The sequence below is a fragment of the Mesitornis unicolor genome, unplaced genomic scaffold (genome assembly GCF_000695765.1).
Source record: "Mesitornis unicolor isolate BGI_N332 unplaced genomic scaffold, ASM69576v1 scaffold38365, whole genome shotgun sequence".
NCBI classification, from domain to species: domain Eukaryota; kingdom Metazoa; phylum Chordata; class Aves; order Mesitornithiformes; family Mesitornithidae; genus Mesitornis; species Mesitornis unicolor.
In genome coordinates, this window is record NW_010186974.1 from 3,479 (window position 1) to 21,715 (window position 18,237).

An 18,237-nucleotide genomic window follows, 5' to 3' on the forward strand; every position below is an offset into this window, starting at 1 on the left:
GCAGACTATCGAGTCCAGCGGCCGATCTCAAATTCTCCAGAGCCAAGGACATTTGACCCCACCAAAAACGCTGACAAACAGCAACCAACAACGAACCCACGGCAGCTCGCGGACCAGAGATCCTACCCAAACACACCACACCACCAGCCAGGCCCTCCCAGCACCAAACACCACTGAAAAGACACGGTGACGCGAAGACTTACCTTGAAGTCTGCCAGCTGCTGGTTGATGGTTTCCACCTCCGTCCCCACCACCCACTGCAGCGCCTCGTGCTCCTCGGCCGCGGCCGTCGTGTGCGTCAGCTCCTTCAGCCGGCTGTAGAAGTCCTCCACACGCGACAGCGTGGTTTCCACCTGCTCCTGCCGGCTCCTGCCCCTCTCCGTCAGTTTGCCGCACTGCTTATGCAGCGTCTCCAGCTCGCGCTTCAGCCCCACTAAATCGGGGCTCCCTTCCTCCTCCAGCATCTTCTTGCATTCGCCTTCGGAAGCTTCGATGTCAGACCTCAGCCTCTGCAGCTTGCCCAGGAACGCGCGTACGTCCTCCGCCTGCGACTGGAGGCTGTCCGAGTCCCTCCCGATGGGGCCCATGCTGTCCAGCTCATCGTCCAGATCCGCCAGGTAGGAGAACATCTCCCGCACCCGGTTACTGAACTGGCCGATGCCTTCCAGCTTGTTTTCCATCAGCGTACAGCAGTCGGTTACCTTCTGCTTCACAGCCCTGAACTCCTGCTGAGCCACCTCCGCTTGGCTGAGGAGCTGCGAGCAGTCGGACCCATCCGGGGCATCTTCTACAAGGCCTCGGGTGAAGTTTTTCAGGTAATCCACCTGCGGCTCCAGGGCCTGCAGCACCTCCTGCTGCGCCCTCAGCTTCTCCAAATTCTTGTTGCTGCAGGCTTGCGGCCCCAGCGCGTCGTAGATCTCCAGCTGATGCTTCGCCCCTTCCAGCTTCTTCTCGATGTTCTTGAAGCTCTCTTGAAACTCCTTGAGCCTCTGCGACATTTCTTCGATGGAGCCCGTCTTGGCTTGCAGCTCCTCCGTGATGGCGTCCATCTTCTGATTGATGCCGGCCTTCTCGTCGCGGATGTCGTCCTCATCGGTTTGAGAGGCGTCGATCAGGACATCGGCCGCGCCGTTCAGCATCTCCAGCAAGGAGCGGCGCTTCTCCACGTCGCTCAGCATCGCCTTGGAGCGCAGCAGCGTCGCCTCCAGCTGCACCGGATCCAGAGTCACCTCCAGCTCTGACACCTTGGCCTCGCACTCCTCCACCCAGGGCAGGAGGTCCTCTGCATGCCGCTGGTACTTCTGAGCCTTCTGCAAGCAGTCCTTCAGCTTGGAGTGCCTGTCGGCCGCCTGTTTGCTGAGCTCTTCCCAGTGCGTTTTCAGGCTCACCAACTGGTTTTGCAGAGTGGTTTTCTCCTCGCCGGGTTGGACAGAAAGCAGCAGAGATTCCCCCTCGGCTACGATCATCTCGTAGGAGCCGCTGTGTTGGTTGAGGCTCTTCTGGAACTCTTCTTGCTCTTGAATTTGGCTCTGCAGCCTCTCCAGTTTGGCGGAGACGGGTTGGCTCTGAGCTTGCTGGCACCGTTTGTCATCCAGCCAGGTCCTGAGTTCATCGAACATCTGCTGGAACTGCTGGGAGCTGGCGAGCGCGGTCTGCAGCCGGTTCATCCGGTCGGCTGAAACGGAAACCAGATTAGAGCGCGACAATTACGCCGAAATCAAATAAGCAAAGTGCAATTATTTACAATCATCTCAGATGCACCAACTGCGTTTTGATTAACAGGAAGGAGTTTTCCATTGCATCACGGCCCTTTTTCGCTCCCCGATTCATAAATTTCTTAGGCAGTAACAGGCAGTGATAACGCAGTTGTCTCAGTTCTCCTGACCGGCCTCTAAATGCAACCTCTTAGAGACCACAAGAGGCATCCCAAGACCAGAGCGTGGCCATTGGGTCTTCTTCATGCCCCATTTGGAGTTTAGGAACCAGTTTGGTGTTTGCTTTTCACCAGCTTGGTGGAACTGAACATCTCTGCTACCAGACTCGGGTATTTCTGGAGCGTGAACTCTCCTGCGCTTACTCCCACATAAAACACCCATGAAGCACCCTAAAAATACGATAAATGCTGCTTCCCCCAATTATTCTTAGAAACCCAGCGATGGCAGAGCCCTTTGGCAAAAAGCGGAGGTGGATTTTGACATCCCAACATCTCCTAAGCTGCTTCTCCCCACTCGGTCTCACCTGCCAGGTCCTCCAGCCCTTTGAGAGGCAGCGCCACCGTCTCCAGCCGTTTCCTTAACTCATCTTTGAGGTACTGCTCCCCGATCAGCACAGAGAGGTCGTCGCAGAGGGTCTGAGCCTCCATGATCTCCTCCTCCAGCTGCTCCAGGTCCGAGCGGATCTCGCTGGTCTCCTCCAGCTGCTGTTTCACGGCGTCGGGCTGCGTGCTGACGGCAGACTGACTGCTCAGGCGCTGCCCGACCGCCTTCACCTTCTCCGAGAGGCCCTGGAGGAGCTCCTGGTACTGGGTGCTCTTCACTATGGCTTGGTCGATTTGGCTGGAGCGGGAGTTGAGGCGATGCGTGAGCTCGGACCATTTCTGATTAACCCCAAGGAGCTCCTCCCGCACCTGGTTACTGGATGGAGAAACATCTCCAGGGCCGGTTAGGATGCCCTGAGCCGCTTGGTTGAGCTGCTCGTGCTGTTGTCTGCGAGCTTCGAATTCCTTCAGCATAAACTGCAACAGAAATAACATGAAAATGTTTGCATAAAACTGACAGCTCAGCATATACAGAGTCAAAGCAAACCAGACCTCCAGGGGCTTCAGCCAGCCCACGGAGTCAGGAGGAAGCAGCTCTGGGGTAGGATGGTTGGGGGATTGATTTACTGTGACCTTGCGACTTAAAAAGCTGGGAGGGGTCTGCGAATTCAGCATTTTGCTCTCATATTTGTCCTACTGCTGTGTAACGTAACATAAACCAGTTGGATGAGGAGGAAGTCTACATTAACCAGGGCATTTTGGTTTATGGCGTGGCAGGTTATGGACACGTCGGGGTTTGGGAGCAGGAGGTACAGCAAGGGCGGGCTGCCAGGCGCAGGGGCAGCGCCTGCGAGTCCTGCAGAGCATCAGCACGGGTCTTGTTTAAGGCAATTTCACTCTCTAAGAGGGGCCAAGTGATTCACTGATGAGTCAATCCAGCGGGGAAGGCAGCTCGAGCGCTGCGCCCGTTTCCAGTTATTCACAGCAGCCTGGGCTCAGCGGGGGTTGGAGGACTTGGGAGAGGAGCCACAAGGTCTCCTAACGCAAATCCTCCACCTCAGGTACTGGATGAGACCCTCCCTTATCATCTCGACCCCACCACGGAGATGCATCCGCAGCCCCTGCCTCACCTGGACCTGCTGCTTCTGCGCGTTCAGCATGTTGGGGTCGATGGAGAGGGGTCCCAGCACGCTCATCATCAGCTCCTTCTCCAGGAGCCAGGGCCGCAGCTGGGCCTCGGCAGCCTGGAAAGTGGCCATCTGGGTCGCCGACTCCTCCAGCTTCTGCTGCCGTGCCGCCGTGGCCTGGCTGGCGCGCTCCCACCTGCAATCTGAGGCAGCGGCCGCGTTGGCGGTGGCGCTCCCGGCCAGCCCACCCCTCCATGGAAAAGGGTTTTGACCCTCCCCATGGTTCCCCCAAGGGGAAACGTCCTCAGCTTCTCAATAAAACTAGCGTGGCTCTAACGACTCTCCATCTAAGAAGCCGTTACCCGTTTCTAATGGCTACGTGGTCTGGAAGCTTGCAGTAAAAATGCCCTTGCAAGCAGGATCTCTGCGCTCTAGTCACTACTGCCACGAGCTGGTCTGACCTTGGGCGAGCCATCCCACATCCCTGGCTCCACAAATGAGGATACTCTCATGTGTACCCGTCCTCACACAGCACATTCAGATCTCCTGGACGGAGAACTCCGTCAATGCGACCCTGCTATGTCAAAGAAGAGAATCGCTGGGCTTCCTTTTCAATACACAGCCTTGTTTAGTCAACATTTCATTACCTACCATAGCCTTACTAATGACCAGAATTTTATATCAAGCAGTGAAGCTTTTAATCAAAATAATCAACTCATGTCACCAATGCTTTTTTTTTTTTCCCTTCTTAAGAAGGCATTTAAAGAGGTGAGTCTCTAAAATACACATCCATCATAGAGATTTCATTAATCACGACAGCGCTCATCTCAGGAACACCTTGTGCACCAGACAGCTCGGAGGTAAGATCACTATTTACTGCATTTTAATTAGAAGTGACTGTGCTCTGCTGTGACTTTGGATTTGCCCTGCGATCCTGAACCACGTCTAACGTGATGGTTTGAGACAGAAGCTCACCAAGCGCTTCGGGCACTTACTCAGGTCCTCCTGCATCTTCTTCCAGTTTGCTGCTTCTGGAGAATCTGGATATTTTTCCAGCAAGCCAGAAAGTGCTTCCTTCACCTTCTGGATCTTCCCAGAATTCTGTTCCAGTTCAGCCAGAAATGCCTGAAAAATAAATGTGAACCCTTTCAGATGGAGGGCAAAGGAATTAAATCACCGAGCAGGAACAAAACCACAGCTCTGAGCTGGAGCCGGACAATTTCTGATGTGAAATGAAGTCACTTCATTTTATTAGCAATGCCGTGAGCTAACTTGGCTTGGAGAGCAGGGAAAGGCTGGGAATTGCTTTCCAGGAGAAGTTGGAGTGACCCAGCAACAGATAAGCTCAATTTCCCTGAGCCAAAGGCCCGAAAGCAAGGGGTCTAAAAGCAAAGAGGTGGAGCAGAGCGTGGGGGCTTTGCTCCACGCCCCCAGCTCTGGGCCCTTTGGGGAAAGCCCTTTAACTCTGCGGTGCTGAGCCCTCCAGTCCTGCTGCAGTAACGCTCTCCTCCATGGACCTTTGGGAGGAGATGCTCAGATCCCCGTATTTCTGCTCCGTACCTTGTTGTGCTCAGCCTGGGCTCTCATCGTCTCCGTTTTGGTGGGCGAGGAGGAGGCGTCCAGCTCCGACAGCATCCGCTCCTTCGACTCCAACCACTTCAGCATCGCGCCGGCCTCCTCCTGCACCTCCTGCATCCTCTCCAGCATCGCCGAGAGCTGCTGCTGCCGCTCCCGCAGCGCCGCGCCGAGGCCCCCGTACTGCTGGGTCACGTCCGACACATCGCACTGGATCTCGGTCAGATCTGCTTGCAAGACAAAAAAACCAGCCTGAGATGAGGTTGCCCGCATTGCCCGTCTGAAACCTGCACTATCAGGTACTAATCTAGCCCGGGGCAGGCGCAGCCGCCCAAGCGTGAGGAGCGAGAGGCAGCGCTGCCGCCCGTCTGGCTGCGGAGCAGCGTCAGATCGTCCTCACCCCCCACGCCAGAGGGGCCCTTCCATCGCAGCACGTACCCGTGCTGACAGTTTGCAAACACAGCCAATGCCTCTGTGTTTGTGAGCCTGATGCGAGCTGAGCCCCCCTTGCGCCGTGTCACCGCTCGGACGGCGTTGAATCTGACGCCAAAATACGAAGCCGTTTTTAGGCGCCTATTATCTCGGTGAACTAACGGCAGATAACGGGCAATAATTAAATTTGCTTTTCAAACTGAAGGGTTGGATGTCGTTATAAGCCCTTAGAAGCAATAAATTTAACTGCAGGCCTTCCAACCATCTCCCATATATCAATTTTTACCTCTGCCTGATGGGGTGTCAGGGTGCTGCCACTCCCCAAAGCTGCCCCTCTCCGTCCTTCAGCCTGACCTACATCCCCCATCACCGCCTGCCCGCCCCACAGCTCCAGCTACCACGAATTTGGAGCCACATTTGCAGCTCGTTTTCCCTGTATCGTTGTGGTTTCTGCTGTCCCGGATGGAAATGCACAGAAATGGGGTACGGGGACACGGCGCAGCGTGACGGCGAGCTCACCTTTGCACGTGTGGTATCCGTTCACGCTGCCTGCTGAGCCTCCCGGTGCGGGCAGCGCAGCACCTGAGCAGAGGGGATGGGGACAGACAGGGGGACAAGACAGACGTGTTAGGAATGTGGACAGCAAGAGATGAACGGGCCCTCCACAACACGGACCACACCGGCCACCAAGCACAGATGGATTTCCACCCCCCTGGCTCGGCACCCGTTCGATTTGGAGCCCCTTTATTTCTCCTCCTGGAGCTGCTCCTGCCTCGCTGGACCAGAAGCACTGAAGCTGCCCAGAGATGAGCACCTCTCCCAGCATCGCCCAGTGACCAGGCTGGATGTGGCTCCTGCATGGACCATAACACTGGGGACCATGGGCCACCTCTCCATAGCTGGAAAACTGCTACCCTAAGCACGATTTTGTGAATTATAATATCAAACAAAGCTGCTGAATGCCTTCCCTGAGGAGATTAACTCCCCTGAAGAGATTAACTCCCCCATATTCTCCTTTTCTTACAGGATGAAGCTGTTTAAGCCCACCTTGGTGCACAGACACACTCCCTTTGCCAAGAGAGCTTCATGTGGGATGTGTCGGTGTCCCCTCCTTGGACACCAGATATCAGAGCCACGCTCACAGCCAAAGGGGATCCATCAAAAACATTACTGGGTAGGCCTTTCTCTTTCTAACCATGTATTTTAAAGCTCTCATGGATGTAACGGGCTGCAGCTTTGGTCGCCCCATGTGGGTCACCCCCAACAAACCTCTCCCCACTTCTCCTGGAGGTTTCCCACTGAAACGCTCATCAAATTAACCCTAACAAACACATAGAGACCAGGAATTCCCATAAATGCCCATCAGCAGGGATTGTCCAGGGAGCTGGAAGGCATCTTTTAGTTGGATTCCAAACAAACCAGACATCATCTCATTGCTTCACAGCCTCGAGGCCAAAAAGACAACTAGTAAATCACATCTGGATATTGCAGAGATTACATATATATATATATATATATAAAATCCAGAATACTCTTCCTGAATTTCATCCAGATAGGAAAAGCAAATACCGGGGTTTGACTGAAACACCCCAGCCCTGTGGGGCTGAGACCCTGGACCCCCACGCTGCAGCAGCCCAAAGCTCCCATGTTCCATCCCAGCAGGGACACGCGTCCCCATGGCAAAGGAAGGGAATTTGGTGCTCGTTTTGCTACAGAAATTAAGCCAAACTGGTGGGCTCCAAGCGCTCGGCTGATGCATTGACCCAACAAGCAGCAGCCACTCAAACACCGGGCTGAGCCCCACCACATTTAGGCCGCCATGGGCTCTCTGAAATTTGTTATAAGGGGGAAATAACCCCATTTTCTGCTTGAGGTGGGCTCAGAGCAGAGGCAGCAGTGAAATCAAGCAGTGCCAAGGAAGGAGGCGTCCTTGGGAGCCGGGCGGGGACTCACCTGACTTGGCCGGGGCGTCGGGGGCCGTAATCTCCACGATCAGGTTCTCCAGGAGGGTCCCTCTGCGGCCGATCTCCTCTACCTGTGCCCCTTTTCCCTTCCACTCCTCCAGGAGATCCTGCTCAAAAGCAAAGGGCGGGATCAGAGGCTGCACTTGCACGGCTTCAGCTCTCCTTCCTCGCCTGTCACCTCTGCGGTGACACCGGGACACGGCCCCCAGTGAGCAGATGGCACTGGGAAAGTGGGTGACTTCACGTGTATTTTTATCAGGGGAATCAAAGAGTGGAAAGCTCTTCCCCAACAGGTCTGTGGAAGGAAACCTGCTCCCTCCTACTGTTTCGGGGATCTCCCTCCTCCTCTTGACACAAGCCAGCCTCACGTGAGCCCGGTCCCCGCAGTTTTCGGCACAGCCCGGTGATGTGCCAGTGCCATGGATGCGAGGGCCGTGAGCGACTCGGCAGACGCTGCTCTGAGTCAAACCCTCATCACATCCCGATTTAAAACACCGTGGTGCCAGGGAGGAGCGGGGGCTCGGGTGATGGGAGGCCGCCTTCCTGAGCCAAAACCGCGCGCGCTCGGGCCTCCCGCCCCCAAACCCGTCTCCCGCTCCCAAATCTGAGCAGGGAATTGAAACCAGGCAGCGCCCAGGACCTTCGCTCTGCTCCCTTCTCCACAAACCATGGATGCACACACACCAGGGGCTGCAGCCCAGCAGCCCAATATTCCCAACACCATAAAACACCTCCCAGGACTCTGCTGCCTGGGTTTTAATCCTCATTCCAGCATTTCCACACCAGCTTTCCCAGGCCGGTGCCGGCTCCCTGTGCCCACCTGGATCTGTTGCCTGCGCTGCTGCAGCTCCTGGGTGCCCAGGGAGGTGTCAGCGGGCGGCATTTTGCCTTCGCTCTCCTTCAGCCACTTCCTGACGGCCCCGACCAGCTTCCGAAACTCATCCAACTGCTCCTGGCAGGAGGACGCATCCTTTTCTCTGCAAGTGAAAAGATTTCAGAGAGTCAGAGCTCGTGCTTTGCCTCGCAATTACCCCTGCCTGAATGTAGCACAGTTGTGTCTCTAGGAGCCCTTCTTTTTATTATTATTATCAGAGGTTGCTTAGGAAACAGCGCATGCAATGCCAAAGCAGGGTGCATGCTGCAGCCTGCCCCTCGCTGCCGCTGACCCCCCCAAACTGTGGCTGGGGGGATTTTTTGGGCTGGATTGGGGCTGCTTTGGCAGCACTACAGTAGCCCACAGCCATGGGACCACCACTGCCAACCTGCACTGGGGGCTTTGCCCCAGGGGGGGTGAAGCTTTTTTGGGATGACGGTGCTCATTCACACCAGCTGCAGCCCAGGCTTGGCTCTCCCTCCATCCCCAGCCACAGCTCCCATCTATTCAGCCTGCATGGGGCTGGCTGGAGGCAGCGCTCTGAAATACCAGGGATTATGATGGGATTCATCTGCTTTTCCTCATCACCTTCCCTGTACTCACCAGGGGGTTTGGAGATACAGCCTGGGGGATGTGACCCTCACTGGGGACATGGAGGTGCCGCTCCAACCCTGCTCACGCTGCCATGGTCGGTTTGAGCTCAAGCTGCTCCTCAAAGCTCCCCTTTAACCCCTCATTTTAAGTGGACACTGGGGATAGGATGCTCTGCTCTGTCATGCCCGGGGCAGGCTCCCGATTACCTGCACCCCAGCACCCTGCTCCCCCTCCAAGATGCTCCGGGTTGGAGCTGTGGCTGCCCACACGCCGGGAAACGCACGAACGAACGAACGAACAAACGATTGAACGCCGGCTCCTGCAGCACCAGGAATTCTTCACAACGCCCCCAGCCAAGGCTTTTTTTAAAGTGTCAGCTGCAGCGAGCAGCCTCACGGCTCCGGTGTGGGAGGAGGGAGGAAGAGTTCGCTCTTGCACCCCCGTGGAAAGGAGATCCTTGCCCTGACCGTGATGCCAACCTCAAAATCACCTCCCTAAGGAGGTGACAAGGTCTCTGGGACTCACCTTTCCTTTGCCACCTTCTGCAGCTGCAGGAAGTCTTTCTTCAGGCTCTGCAGCTTCTCCTGCTGCTGGGAGGCGCTGGGGGCGAAGCCGCAGGGCCCCAGCTCTGCCGCCCGCTGGGTCCTCCTGGTGCTGCCTCAGCTCTGAATTCAGCTCCTGCCAAGAGCAAAGGGCGATGCTGACCCTGCCCTCGTCACGGGCTTGGGCAGAGGGGATGAACTGGACAGCCCTAGGGGACAACCCCATGTCCTGGCGAGCTGGAGGGACCCTCTGTGGGCAGCACCATCAATTGCACCAGTGCCAAACTGGTGGGCACTGGGCTCAGTCCCATCTGCTTCACCAGCTCTGGCTCAGCAAATACTTGAAGCAGCTGCGGGTGCAAGTCCAACCTCTCCCAGTGCTGGTGTAAGGTCATGGAGCGAATGGGCTGGGGAACTTTAAACCATGCCAAATCACTCCCCCCAGCACAAGTGTCTGGTTTATCACCAGTTTAGAGCATTTTGGAGGCTGTGGTCACACCACCCCCCAGAGCAGAGCACTCGTAGGAAGCCCAAGGGAGGAATCCTGGGCAGCCATGGTCAGCACCCAGCACCCACGGCATCTCCAAGGGCTTTGTCACATCCTGCACCGCGCTCACCGCCAGCGCTCGGGCGTTTCGCTGCGTTAACCCCACAGAGTCTTGAATTGGTAAAACCTTGCTATGTTTGGACTGGCTTGGCTAGAGATCCCCTCCAAAAACCAGCCTGGCTCCAGGGAAATGCCATTCCCATCTCTCACTGATGGAGACGGCCTCAGTCGCTCCGGCCGCACTCCCATCCCCAGGCGAAGAGCCAGCACCATCCTGCAGACCCTGCCAACCCGGGAGCAAACCAGGGGCTGCTTTCCCAACAAGAAATCACTGCAGAACGGCCCTGCCCCAGAAACCCAGTGCAGGGTCTTCTTCTCCCCATGCATCTCACCTGGATGTGCTGGGAGAAGCGAGCGATGTCCCGGTCCGGTTGGTTCCCAGATGCCAACATCCGCGCTCTGCTCTCCGTGAACTGCCTCAGCTTCTCCGAGAGCTGCTCATACTGCTCGACCTTGGGGAGGAGGCTCTTCAGCGCGTCCTCCCTCTCCCGCTGCTGCCGGCACAGCCTGCCGAAATGCTCCGTCACCTCCGCCAGCTTGCCCTGCAGGGCCGAGGCCGTGGGGCTGTCTGCCGCCTCCGTGAACCGTGTCACCATCTCCCGGGTGGCTTCCAGGCAGCTCTTCTGCCTGGCCAGGTCCTGCTTCAGCTTCTGCAGCAAGCACACACACAAAGGGATGCCATTTTAGGAAGGCTTTTGAGCAAAACTGAACTGGTGTGAAGAGGCTGGGGAATATTGGGCAAGAGCATTTTTCTATCCTGGTTTTCCTTTTCTTTCTGCTCTCCCCAACCCGCTCTGCCTTTCCCCAGTGCCTGATACCTAAGCTTTGCTTGTCAGCAGAAGAAAGACTTCCAACAGTCTTAAATAAATTAATTAAAGGCGCTGCTTATATCCCATTTTAGGGTTTTTTTGGTGTGTTTTCACAATACTGTAGCTAACCCCCAACTACAGCTGCACAGGTCAGGTCCCCCTGTTCCCAGGGACCAGCATTACCGTGCTGGTGGCAAGCGCGTCCTGGATGGAGGCGGAGGAGAGCGTGGCTGGCTGCTCTGCCTCCAGGCTCTTCTCGATCTCGGCCACCGCCTGCAGGAGGCTCTCCAGGCTCTCCTGCACGCTCTGGGACTGGGCGATGGATTTCTGCAGCAGGTCTGAGCGCTCGGCCATCTGCTGGGAGAGCCTCTGGAAGCGGCCCACGATGGCGTCTGCAGAGAGCGGCACACAGGAGAATGAGCGACAAAGGGCAGCGAGGACCATGTTTGGCTCCTGATGAACCCTCACCGATGACAAATCCCCATCCCCGAGCTCAGCAGCGAGACGGGGAACCCAAAGCAAACGGCCAAACTGGATCACAGCCCTCCCCATGTGTAAACATAGGACCTGGAGATGCGTCATTGTCCCAGCTTCCCCCAAAATTGTGAGGCTTCATCTTTCCTCCCTCCCAGTTTGGTTTTCATGCTCTCCCCACCTATCCCTGCCAATGCAGGCGGCTGCTTTGCTCTGTACCTGTTGTTTCCTGAACGTGTCCATGGTCTGGAGCTGGCTCCCCTTGTATCTCCAGCAGGGACCGAGCCGCTTTCTGGAGCTTCTCCACTGGTACCTGATGCTCTGCGAGGTCTCCCTGCAGCTGCTGCTTTGACACGAGACAGGACCAAGTCACCACCTGGGATAAGCTCAGGGCTCTGTTTAAACCCAGCTGAGGGATCCTCTTTGCTTAATGGTAAAACCATTAGGAAAAATAATAATTTAGGTTGGAAAGTCCAACTCCAGAGCCGGCTCAGGAGGTCTGGGCTGTCCCAAGTGCCCAGCCACCCCCACAGGGGAGGAATGACCCCCAGTGTCCCACTGGGATGTGCTCTATAGCAGCCCCCAGTCCTTACTCTGAGCCCAGAAATTTGGCTGCACCTGACCTGCAATGCAGGGACCTCCCGAGCCTGCAGGTACAGCAAAATAAAGCGAACGGATCGAGTCTCCCTCCCGCTGCTGATGCCAAATCCCCACACAGGTCCCCCCAGGGGGATCACTCCAGGCCCCCGCACCTTGGCACTTGCGAGCTGCTGCTGCAGAACGGCCGGGTCCGAAGAAACCGCCTCTGAGAGCAGCTTCCCAACAGCAGCTTCACTCTCCTGCAGCCACGTCCTGAGCGACTCTGCCACCTCCTGGAAGTGCTGGTAGTGATCCAGCAGGGTGCTCAGGTGGGAGCCGAGCTTGGTGCACTGCAAAGGAGTGACAAGACGTGACGGGAGGATGCCCACAGGCACAGAGCAACCTGGGCACCAATGGAAAATGCACAGAAATCATCAAGCAAGGCAAAATAATGAAAAAAACCAATCTTGCTGAAGGTGTTTAAAGAATTATGGGAGGCAACATGCAGCACAACACCAGGACAGAGGGTGTTACTCCTGCCCATGCCCTGAGGAAGACAATCCTTGTCCTACAATCCGTATTATATGTGCTAGGAGTCCAGCTAAACACTTAAGAGAAACATTTCTCTGCCACCCCTGCTTGTTCAACACCCACAGGAGCTAAAACCAGCACCCAGGGTTCAACTCCCAGCCTCTCAAAGCCCTGGCCATACCTTGGAGTGCAGCGTGCTGTATCGCTGCGAAGCATCCTCCAGTTTGCTCTTCACCAAGCTCCCGGATGCCAGCACCTGGGACCCTGCGTCCCCAGCAGCTCCCTCTGCATCCAGCACCTTCTGGCCCGACATGGTGACAAACCGCAGGTCGCCTTTGTGGGAGATGACGTCTTCCGAGAAGCTCCCCTGTCGCCGGAGAAGCTGTCGAAGGGCCGCGGGGTCGCTGTCCCCCTTGTACATCCCTTCCAGGTCCTGCTCCGCTTGCTGCAGCCAAGCCTCGAACTCCCCGTGATCCCGCAGGAACTTCTGCAGCTCATCCCGCAGGGCCTGCACTCGCTTCAGCCGCATCTCCGACCCCGAGAGCGCGGCCGCATACTGGTCCTTCAGCTCTGCCAGCCGGCCCTGGAGCCGCTCTCGCTCCTCCCCGGCCAGGCTGTGGCCGTGCTTGTCCAGGAACGCCTGTGCTGACTGCGCCGCCAGGATCACGTCCTGCTGCTGCGCCAGCAGCTCCTGGTGCTGCGCCTGAAAGGTATCGGTGAGGAGAGGTGATGCTTGGGACCCAGGGCCTCTGCTCACCAGCACCCAGTGGGTGCAGCGAGGACACCCGCATGACCAAGCCTCTGCACCCTCCTACAGCACCAGCAAGGCCAGGGAACACCCCGAGGCCCCTGATCTCATCACCCTGATTGCACCGTGCAATGGCACCCACCCACCAAGCGCACGTCCTCCAGGAAGCCAGGCAGGGAATTCCCAAGTCTCCCACCTGGAAAATCATCCTGAATGCGTGTCTGGGAAGCCAGACCCCTCTAACACCACGTTCTGCTCCAAGGCAGGGTCAGTGCATTGGGTAGAAAGCTTTGAGAGGGACGAGGTGTTGGTCCTGACCTTCAGCCTCTCGTACTGCTCATCCAGGCTCTCGGCAGCGCTCTCTGCTCCCACAACGTGGCCATCGGGGATGTCCTGAGCCCTTGTCCCCGTCCGTGCCCCTGGTGCTTGGTCAATGGGGTGCACTCTGTACTCCAGGAGCCCTCCCTTCTGCTCCAGCGATGCCACCCAGTTCAAAAGGGAATCGATTTTATTGCTGTTCTCCTCCAGCTCTTTGGCAGCTTTCACCTGAAAGCACAAAGGCTCCGGATCAGAATGATTCGCTTGACGCACGTGAAAAAGCCCAAACAGTTTTCCAGCCACAGCAAACCCCTGAGACACTCACAGACCTCCAAAACACTTTGTGGCTCTCTGAAAAGGGATGAAGGTGCAAAGAAGCTGTGAATTAACTCGGTCTCTCTGCTACGCTGCATTTCTAACCCTGATACAACCCAGATTTCCTCCCACGAAGGGCTGCGACTCCTCACACGCAGGCACGAGCATCATTTTCACCACCAGTGTGTGGAGGTGCCCAGTGCTCCCATTAAAGGTCAGCACAAAGGCAGAGCAAGGACCCTTTTACTCCCCTGTTCCCTCCACAACCAGCTCGGCTGTGGGTGCAGCTCTCGAGATGTTTCAGGAGGGAGCACAGCATCACCTTGCCCAGGGGACCAAGAGGAACAGTAAATTCCTTTAGATCACATCACCCAAATAAACACCAGGAGCTCAAATGAATCTGACTGCACTGACTGGACCTCATCACCTCCTCACACAGAGCCCGGGGACCACAGCTCTCCACACGTTACCTTTTCGGTCTCCTGCTGCACCGCAGCTGTCACCGCGCTCTCCAGCTCCTTCTGGGCCACCTCCGTCCTCTCCTGCAGCGAGCGGTACTGCTCCTTGGCGCGCTGCAGCTGCTCCTGCAGCTCTGCCAGCTCCCCGGGCTCCATCTTCGCCTTGTTCTCCTCCAAAAACTCCTCTGTGCTTTTCAGGACGCCGGCGAAGGAGGCGGCTCGGGTGTGCATGTTCCTCTGCAGCTCCTGGGTAGACAATGCCTTTAGGATCCGGTTGCTCCCAAGGCAGCCCCCCAAGCCTCTCTGCCATCCACCCCTCCTGTATTTTTAAAGCACTGACCTTGACATTGCTCTGCTGCTGCTGCAAGGCGGTCAGGTCCCCTTCGCTGGCTGCTCGGGGCTGCTCGGCCAGCGCGGTCTCTGCCTGCTGCAGCCAGCGGCTCAGCTCGGCCAGGCCCTGCGCCCGCGCCGCCTGCTGCTCCTGCAGCGTCTGCAGAGGGGAGAGGGGACACGGTTAGGACGGGGACCGCGCCTCCCGTCACGCAGGTCGCTGAAAGGCAAGGCGAGAGGTTACAGCTGGAGCATCTCCTGAAGGGGAGGATGCAGCACAGAAAGCGGCTTTTGCAGCTCTCCAGGGGCTCCCTCTCAGCATCTCCCAACTCTGAGGTGCAGCTCCTTGCTGAGCAGAAGGTGCCCCCTGCACCTTTGCCACCGTTTGAGCAGGTTTAAGGCTGCTCTTTGGGTTCCAACGTGAAGCTACACTCCAGGTCATGGACTCCTCTCCCAGAAGAGCTCAACCAGAAGTTTCTGTGCCTTTAACATCCAACCTTACATTAAAACTGCAGCAGAAACTCATTTAACGGGAGGTAACAACGACCTGAGGTTGGCAGCACCACCTTGGAGCCCCAGACAACCCAGATAGGCTGGATTTTTGATGCTGGGATTGGAGAGGGAGCCCAGGAGAGAGAAAGCGCTTCTGTCCCTGATCCAGCTCCTCCGTTTTGCTGCCAGAGCACAACACAGAAGCGCCTGTTCGAGCAATTGAGCATGATGTGACCTGAGAGTCCCTGCAACGTTCCTGTTCCCCTCTCCCAGGGGAGAGAAAGGGGTTTTTTTTTTGGAGTTTCCCTGGGCATTTCAGCAAGGTGAGGTACAAACTTGTGCAAAACACTGTGCTGGTTTCTCCCAGTCATAAGATAAACAACAGAAGCAAATTGCAAGAGCCTTCTTAAGAGCTCTTCAGCTGCAAAGCGAGTTCTTCTTGGGTTAGGATGGGCGCACACTCAATCTGAAAAAGCAAAGCAAACTGGTTAATATACACACACACACTCCAGAGAGGACAGGCAAGAGTTACAGAGAGCAACTGTTAATAAAAACCACATTAATCCTGTCTTGGATAAGAGGATCCATGCAGTGACGGGTGCTGCAGTGATGCAGCAGGGACCTGAGGACTTGCAGCTGCCCGCTGCCTTGATACCATCAGCTTTTCCCTTGGGCAGCAACACCTGACTTGTGCAGTGGAAATAAGGCATTAAAACACTGCTGGGTGCCTGCGGTGGCCCCTCTGCACAGGGATTTTTTGGTGGGGTTGCACAGACCAGGGTTTATTCCACCCAGCCCAAAGCAACTTCACGTCTAGAAGAAGTTTGCCCAGACATGGTACCCAGGCAGGGCTTCATCTTTCGGGAGGAAAGCCACTTTCTGCCTGGGAGCTGCGTGATAAGAAGAAAGACTTTAGAGGAAGCTCATGATGTGCAATGAGAAGTCCTAAACTGTGAGTGGCATGCACACGAAATCCCAAAAACTAGGCGTCTCAGCGCACGTTCCTGTGGCCGGGAAGCGCTTCAGCGAGCAAACCGCAGCCAGAAGCAGACGTCCCCCGACCTTCACCTGGTCCGTCTGCTCCACTTGCTGGAGACAGACCTGCAGGACCTCCACCCGCGCCGTCACGCGCTCCGACAGGTCCCGGAAAGCCTTCTGCAGCTCATTGAGCAGCCTCAGCAGCTGCCGGCTCTGCTGAGGGGTCAAATCCTGGGCGTGCTCCGAAATAAGGAGCTGGATGTCGAAGGCGGTGGCGTCAAGCTGAGACTTGGTGTTAGCGAGGGGCTCCTTCAGCTCCTGAATGGGAGAAAAAAGATGTGAGAGGCTAAGTTACTCTGCGGCCTGCACTGCCCTGCACTGCCAGCTTCATATGGGACATGCAGACAGTGTGCCCAAAAAATGTGCCTTGTCACCAGAACCCAAACCCCAAACGCTCCCGAAAGCACGCTCAGCATCGAGGTGAAGCCCTGAAGATGAGCCAGGGCTGCCTGGTGTGGCCCACAGTGACTCCGTGTGCCACCACCACCTCTCAAAGCCTTTGACCCTCAACTTCAACAACGAACAGGAGATGCTGAACTGACCAAACCTTGGGAGCTATCGCTTAAAGGTGAATAAACGTGGAGGGGAGCCTGGGCTCCTCGTACAGTTGATGGAGATGGGGCAGGTGTGATGCAGGAGGCTGATCTCTTCTCAACAGCCTGACAGGAATCCCTCCCCACCAACACCTGCATCAGAGCACAGTCCCTAAACGGCCAAAGCAGATGGTCTGTGCATTGTGGAAACAAATTATTTTTGGAGCAAGTACAATACCAGTGCTCCTCTTGCCATAAAGGATAAGGGCAAACCCACCGAGGCTCCAGGAGGGAAGCAGGATTAAAAGCTTCTCCACACAGAGGACAGCAACTTCATCAGGCAGGAGGATTAGGGGCATTGCCATGGTTACCTTGTAGTGCTGGAGGCAGCGACTCAAGCTGTTCGCATCGGTCGTGGGGTGGCGATCGCTGCCGTCCAGTGACTCTGCGGTGCCAGAGACCCAGCTCAGCAGCTCCTGGAGTTTGCCCTCAAGAGTCTCGTGATGCGCCAGGATTTTAGCCTTAAAACCCAGAAATGCACCATTTAAAGAAGGAGCAGGGCGTTTCGGGGAAGGGGCGTGGGGATGCTCAGTTGCCAGCTCTACCTTTTCGGTTTCTGCCGCCCCGCGAAGGTTTTGCAGCCGGGACTCCAGGACATCACTTGCGGAGCTCAGAGACTTCTGGAGGTTCTTGGCATCCTTCTCCAAAGCCTTCAGCAACTGCTCAGGGACCTCTTCAGGGGGGTTGGCCACAATCCACTGCACAGCATCCAACTCCTGATTCACTGGGAAGCTCAGCTCCTGCAGCTCAGCGCCCAGGGCCTGAGGCGAGACAGCACGGTTATGTCTGAGAGAAGATGACTTCATCCTCCCGCTGCCAAAACCGAGGAGAGGTTTTGGAGACCCAGCTCTGATTACTGCGTCTATCTCCTAGGAAGATTCATTGCCATCCTCCAGCCCCGCTCAGCCGCCAGCATTTCCCAAGCTGTAAATTTTATTCCAGCCAAGCTGAGGTTATTGTCTAAGCAGGCAGAAGGTGATCCAGAGGCAGGTTTGGAGTGGGGAGGGACGGGGTTTGCAGATAAAAGCCTTGAACCTGAGCCCTGGCTGGTTCCCAGAGGCAGGGAGGAGGTGCAGGGGCTCACACGAAGCCGGGAAGATGAGGGATGGGCTTGGCCCAGCCGCGCTCACCTCTGCCTGCAGCTGCAGGTCGTGCAGGGCTGCCAAATTCTGCTCCGCTGGCTGCACCCGTTTGATCCTCATCTCGATATCCCGCAGCATGGAGAGATACGAGATCAGCTTCTCGTCATGCTCCAGACACATCTTCTTGCTGAACAGGATCTACAGAGTCCAACGGCAAAGCAAAAGCTCAGCTTTAGTCAGACCAGAAAACAAAGGATTGTATCTTCTTCTTTTTTCTCAAAGGAGCAATCTGTTAATAACATCCATTGCAGGGACTTTCCACTCGCCAGCCTTATCTGCAAGATTTACTACAGGAAAAACAGAAGACATGGCTCTTTTTCCAACATAAGCTTATAAATGGCAAGGGATCTCTGGTGTTACAGTAAAAGTGCCAAAAATCAGACCTGCTGATTAGTCATTTGTAAGTAATGCTCTAGCAGAAAGAGCCCACAACTGAGC

At 56.2% G+C, this 18,237-nt stretch overlaps 1 protein-coding gene across 1 annotated transcript in view; it reads right to left on the reverse strand.

Annotated features, from left to right (window-relative positions):
* Positions 1 to 203: 203 nt before the first annotated feature.
* Positions 204 to 18,237, reverse strand: part of LOC104541278 (microtubule-actin cross-linking factor 1, isoforms 1/2/3/5-like) — a gene marked incomplete at both ends in the record, with an annotated part of 41,740 nt that continues 23,706 nt past the window's right edge. Inside the window, 21 exons of the mRNA XM_010185289.1 lie at positions 204 to 1,675; positions 2,239 to 2,734; positions 3,388 to 3,587; positions 4,380 to 4,509; positions 4,945 to 5,186; positions 5,911 to 5,973; positions 7,345 to 7,462; positions 8,176 to 8,332; positions 9,349 to 9,449; positions 10,245 to 10,622; positions 10,965 to 11,173; positions 11,475 to 11,598; positions 12,008 to 12,184; positions 12,547 to 13,068; positions 13,432 to 13,659; positions 14,217 to 14,450; positions 14,545 to 14,694; positions 16,089 to 16,322; positions 16,969 to 17,118; positions 17,203 to 17,418; positions 17,788 to 17,937. Coding sequence (XP_010183591.1) covers positions 204 to 1,675; positions 2,239 to 2,734; positions 3,388 to 3,587; positions 4,380 to 4,509; positions 4,945 to 5,186; positions 5,911 to 5,973; positions 7,345 to 7,462; positions 8,176 to 8,332; positions 9,349 to 9,449; positions 10,245 to 10,622; positions 10,965 to 11,173; positions 11,475 to 11,598; positions 12,008 to 12,184; positions 12,547 to 13,068; positions 13,432 to 13,659; positions 14,217 to 14,450; positions 14,545 to 14,694; positions 16,089 to 16,322; positions 16,969 to 17,118; positions 17,203 to 17,418; positions 17,788 to 17,937 — 5,751 coding nt within the window. The remainder of the gene's footprint in view (positions 1,676 to 2,238; positions 2,735 to 3,387; positions 3,588 to 4,379; positions 4,510 to 4,944; positions 5,187 to 5,910; positions 5,974 to 7,344; positions 7,463 to 8,175; positions 8,333 to 9,348; positions 9,450 to 10,244; positions 10,623 to 10,964; positions 11,174 to 11,474; positions 11,599 to 12,007; positions 12,185 to 12,546; positions 13,069 to 13,431; positions 13,660 to 14,216; positions 14,451 to 14,544; positions 14,695 to 16,088; positions 16,323 to 16,968; positions 17,119 to 17,202; positions 17,419 to 17,787; positions 17,938 to 18,237) is intronic.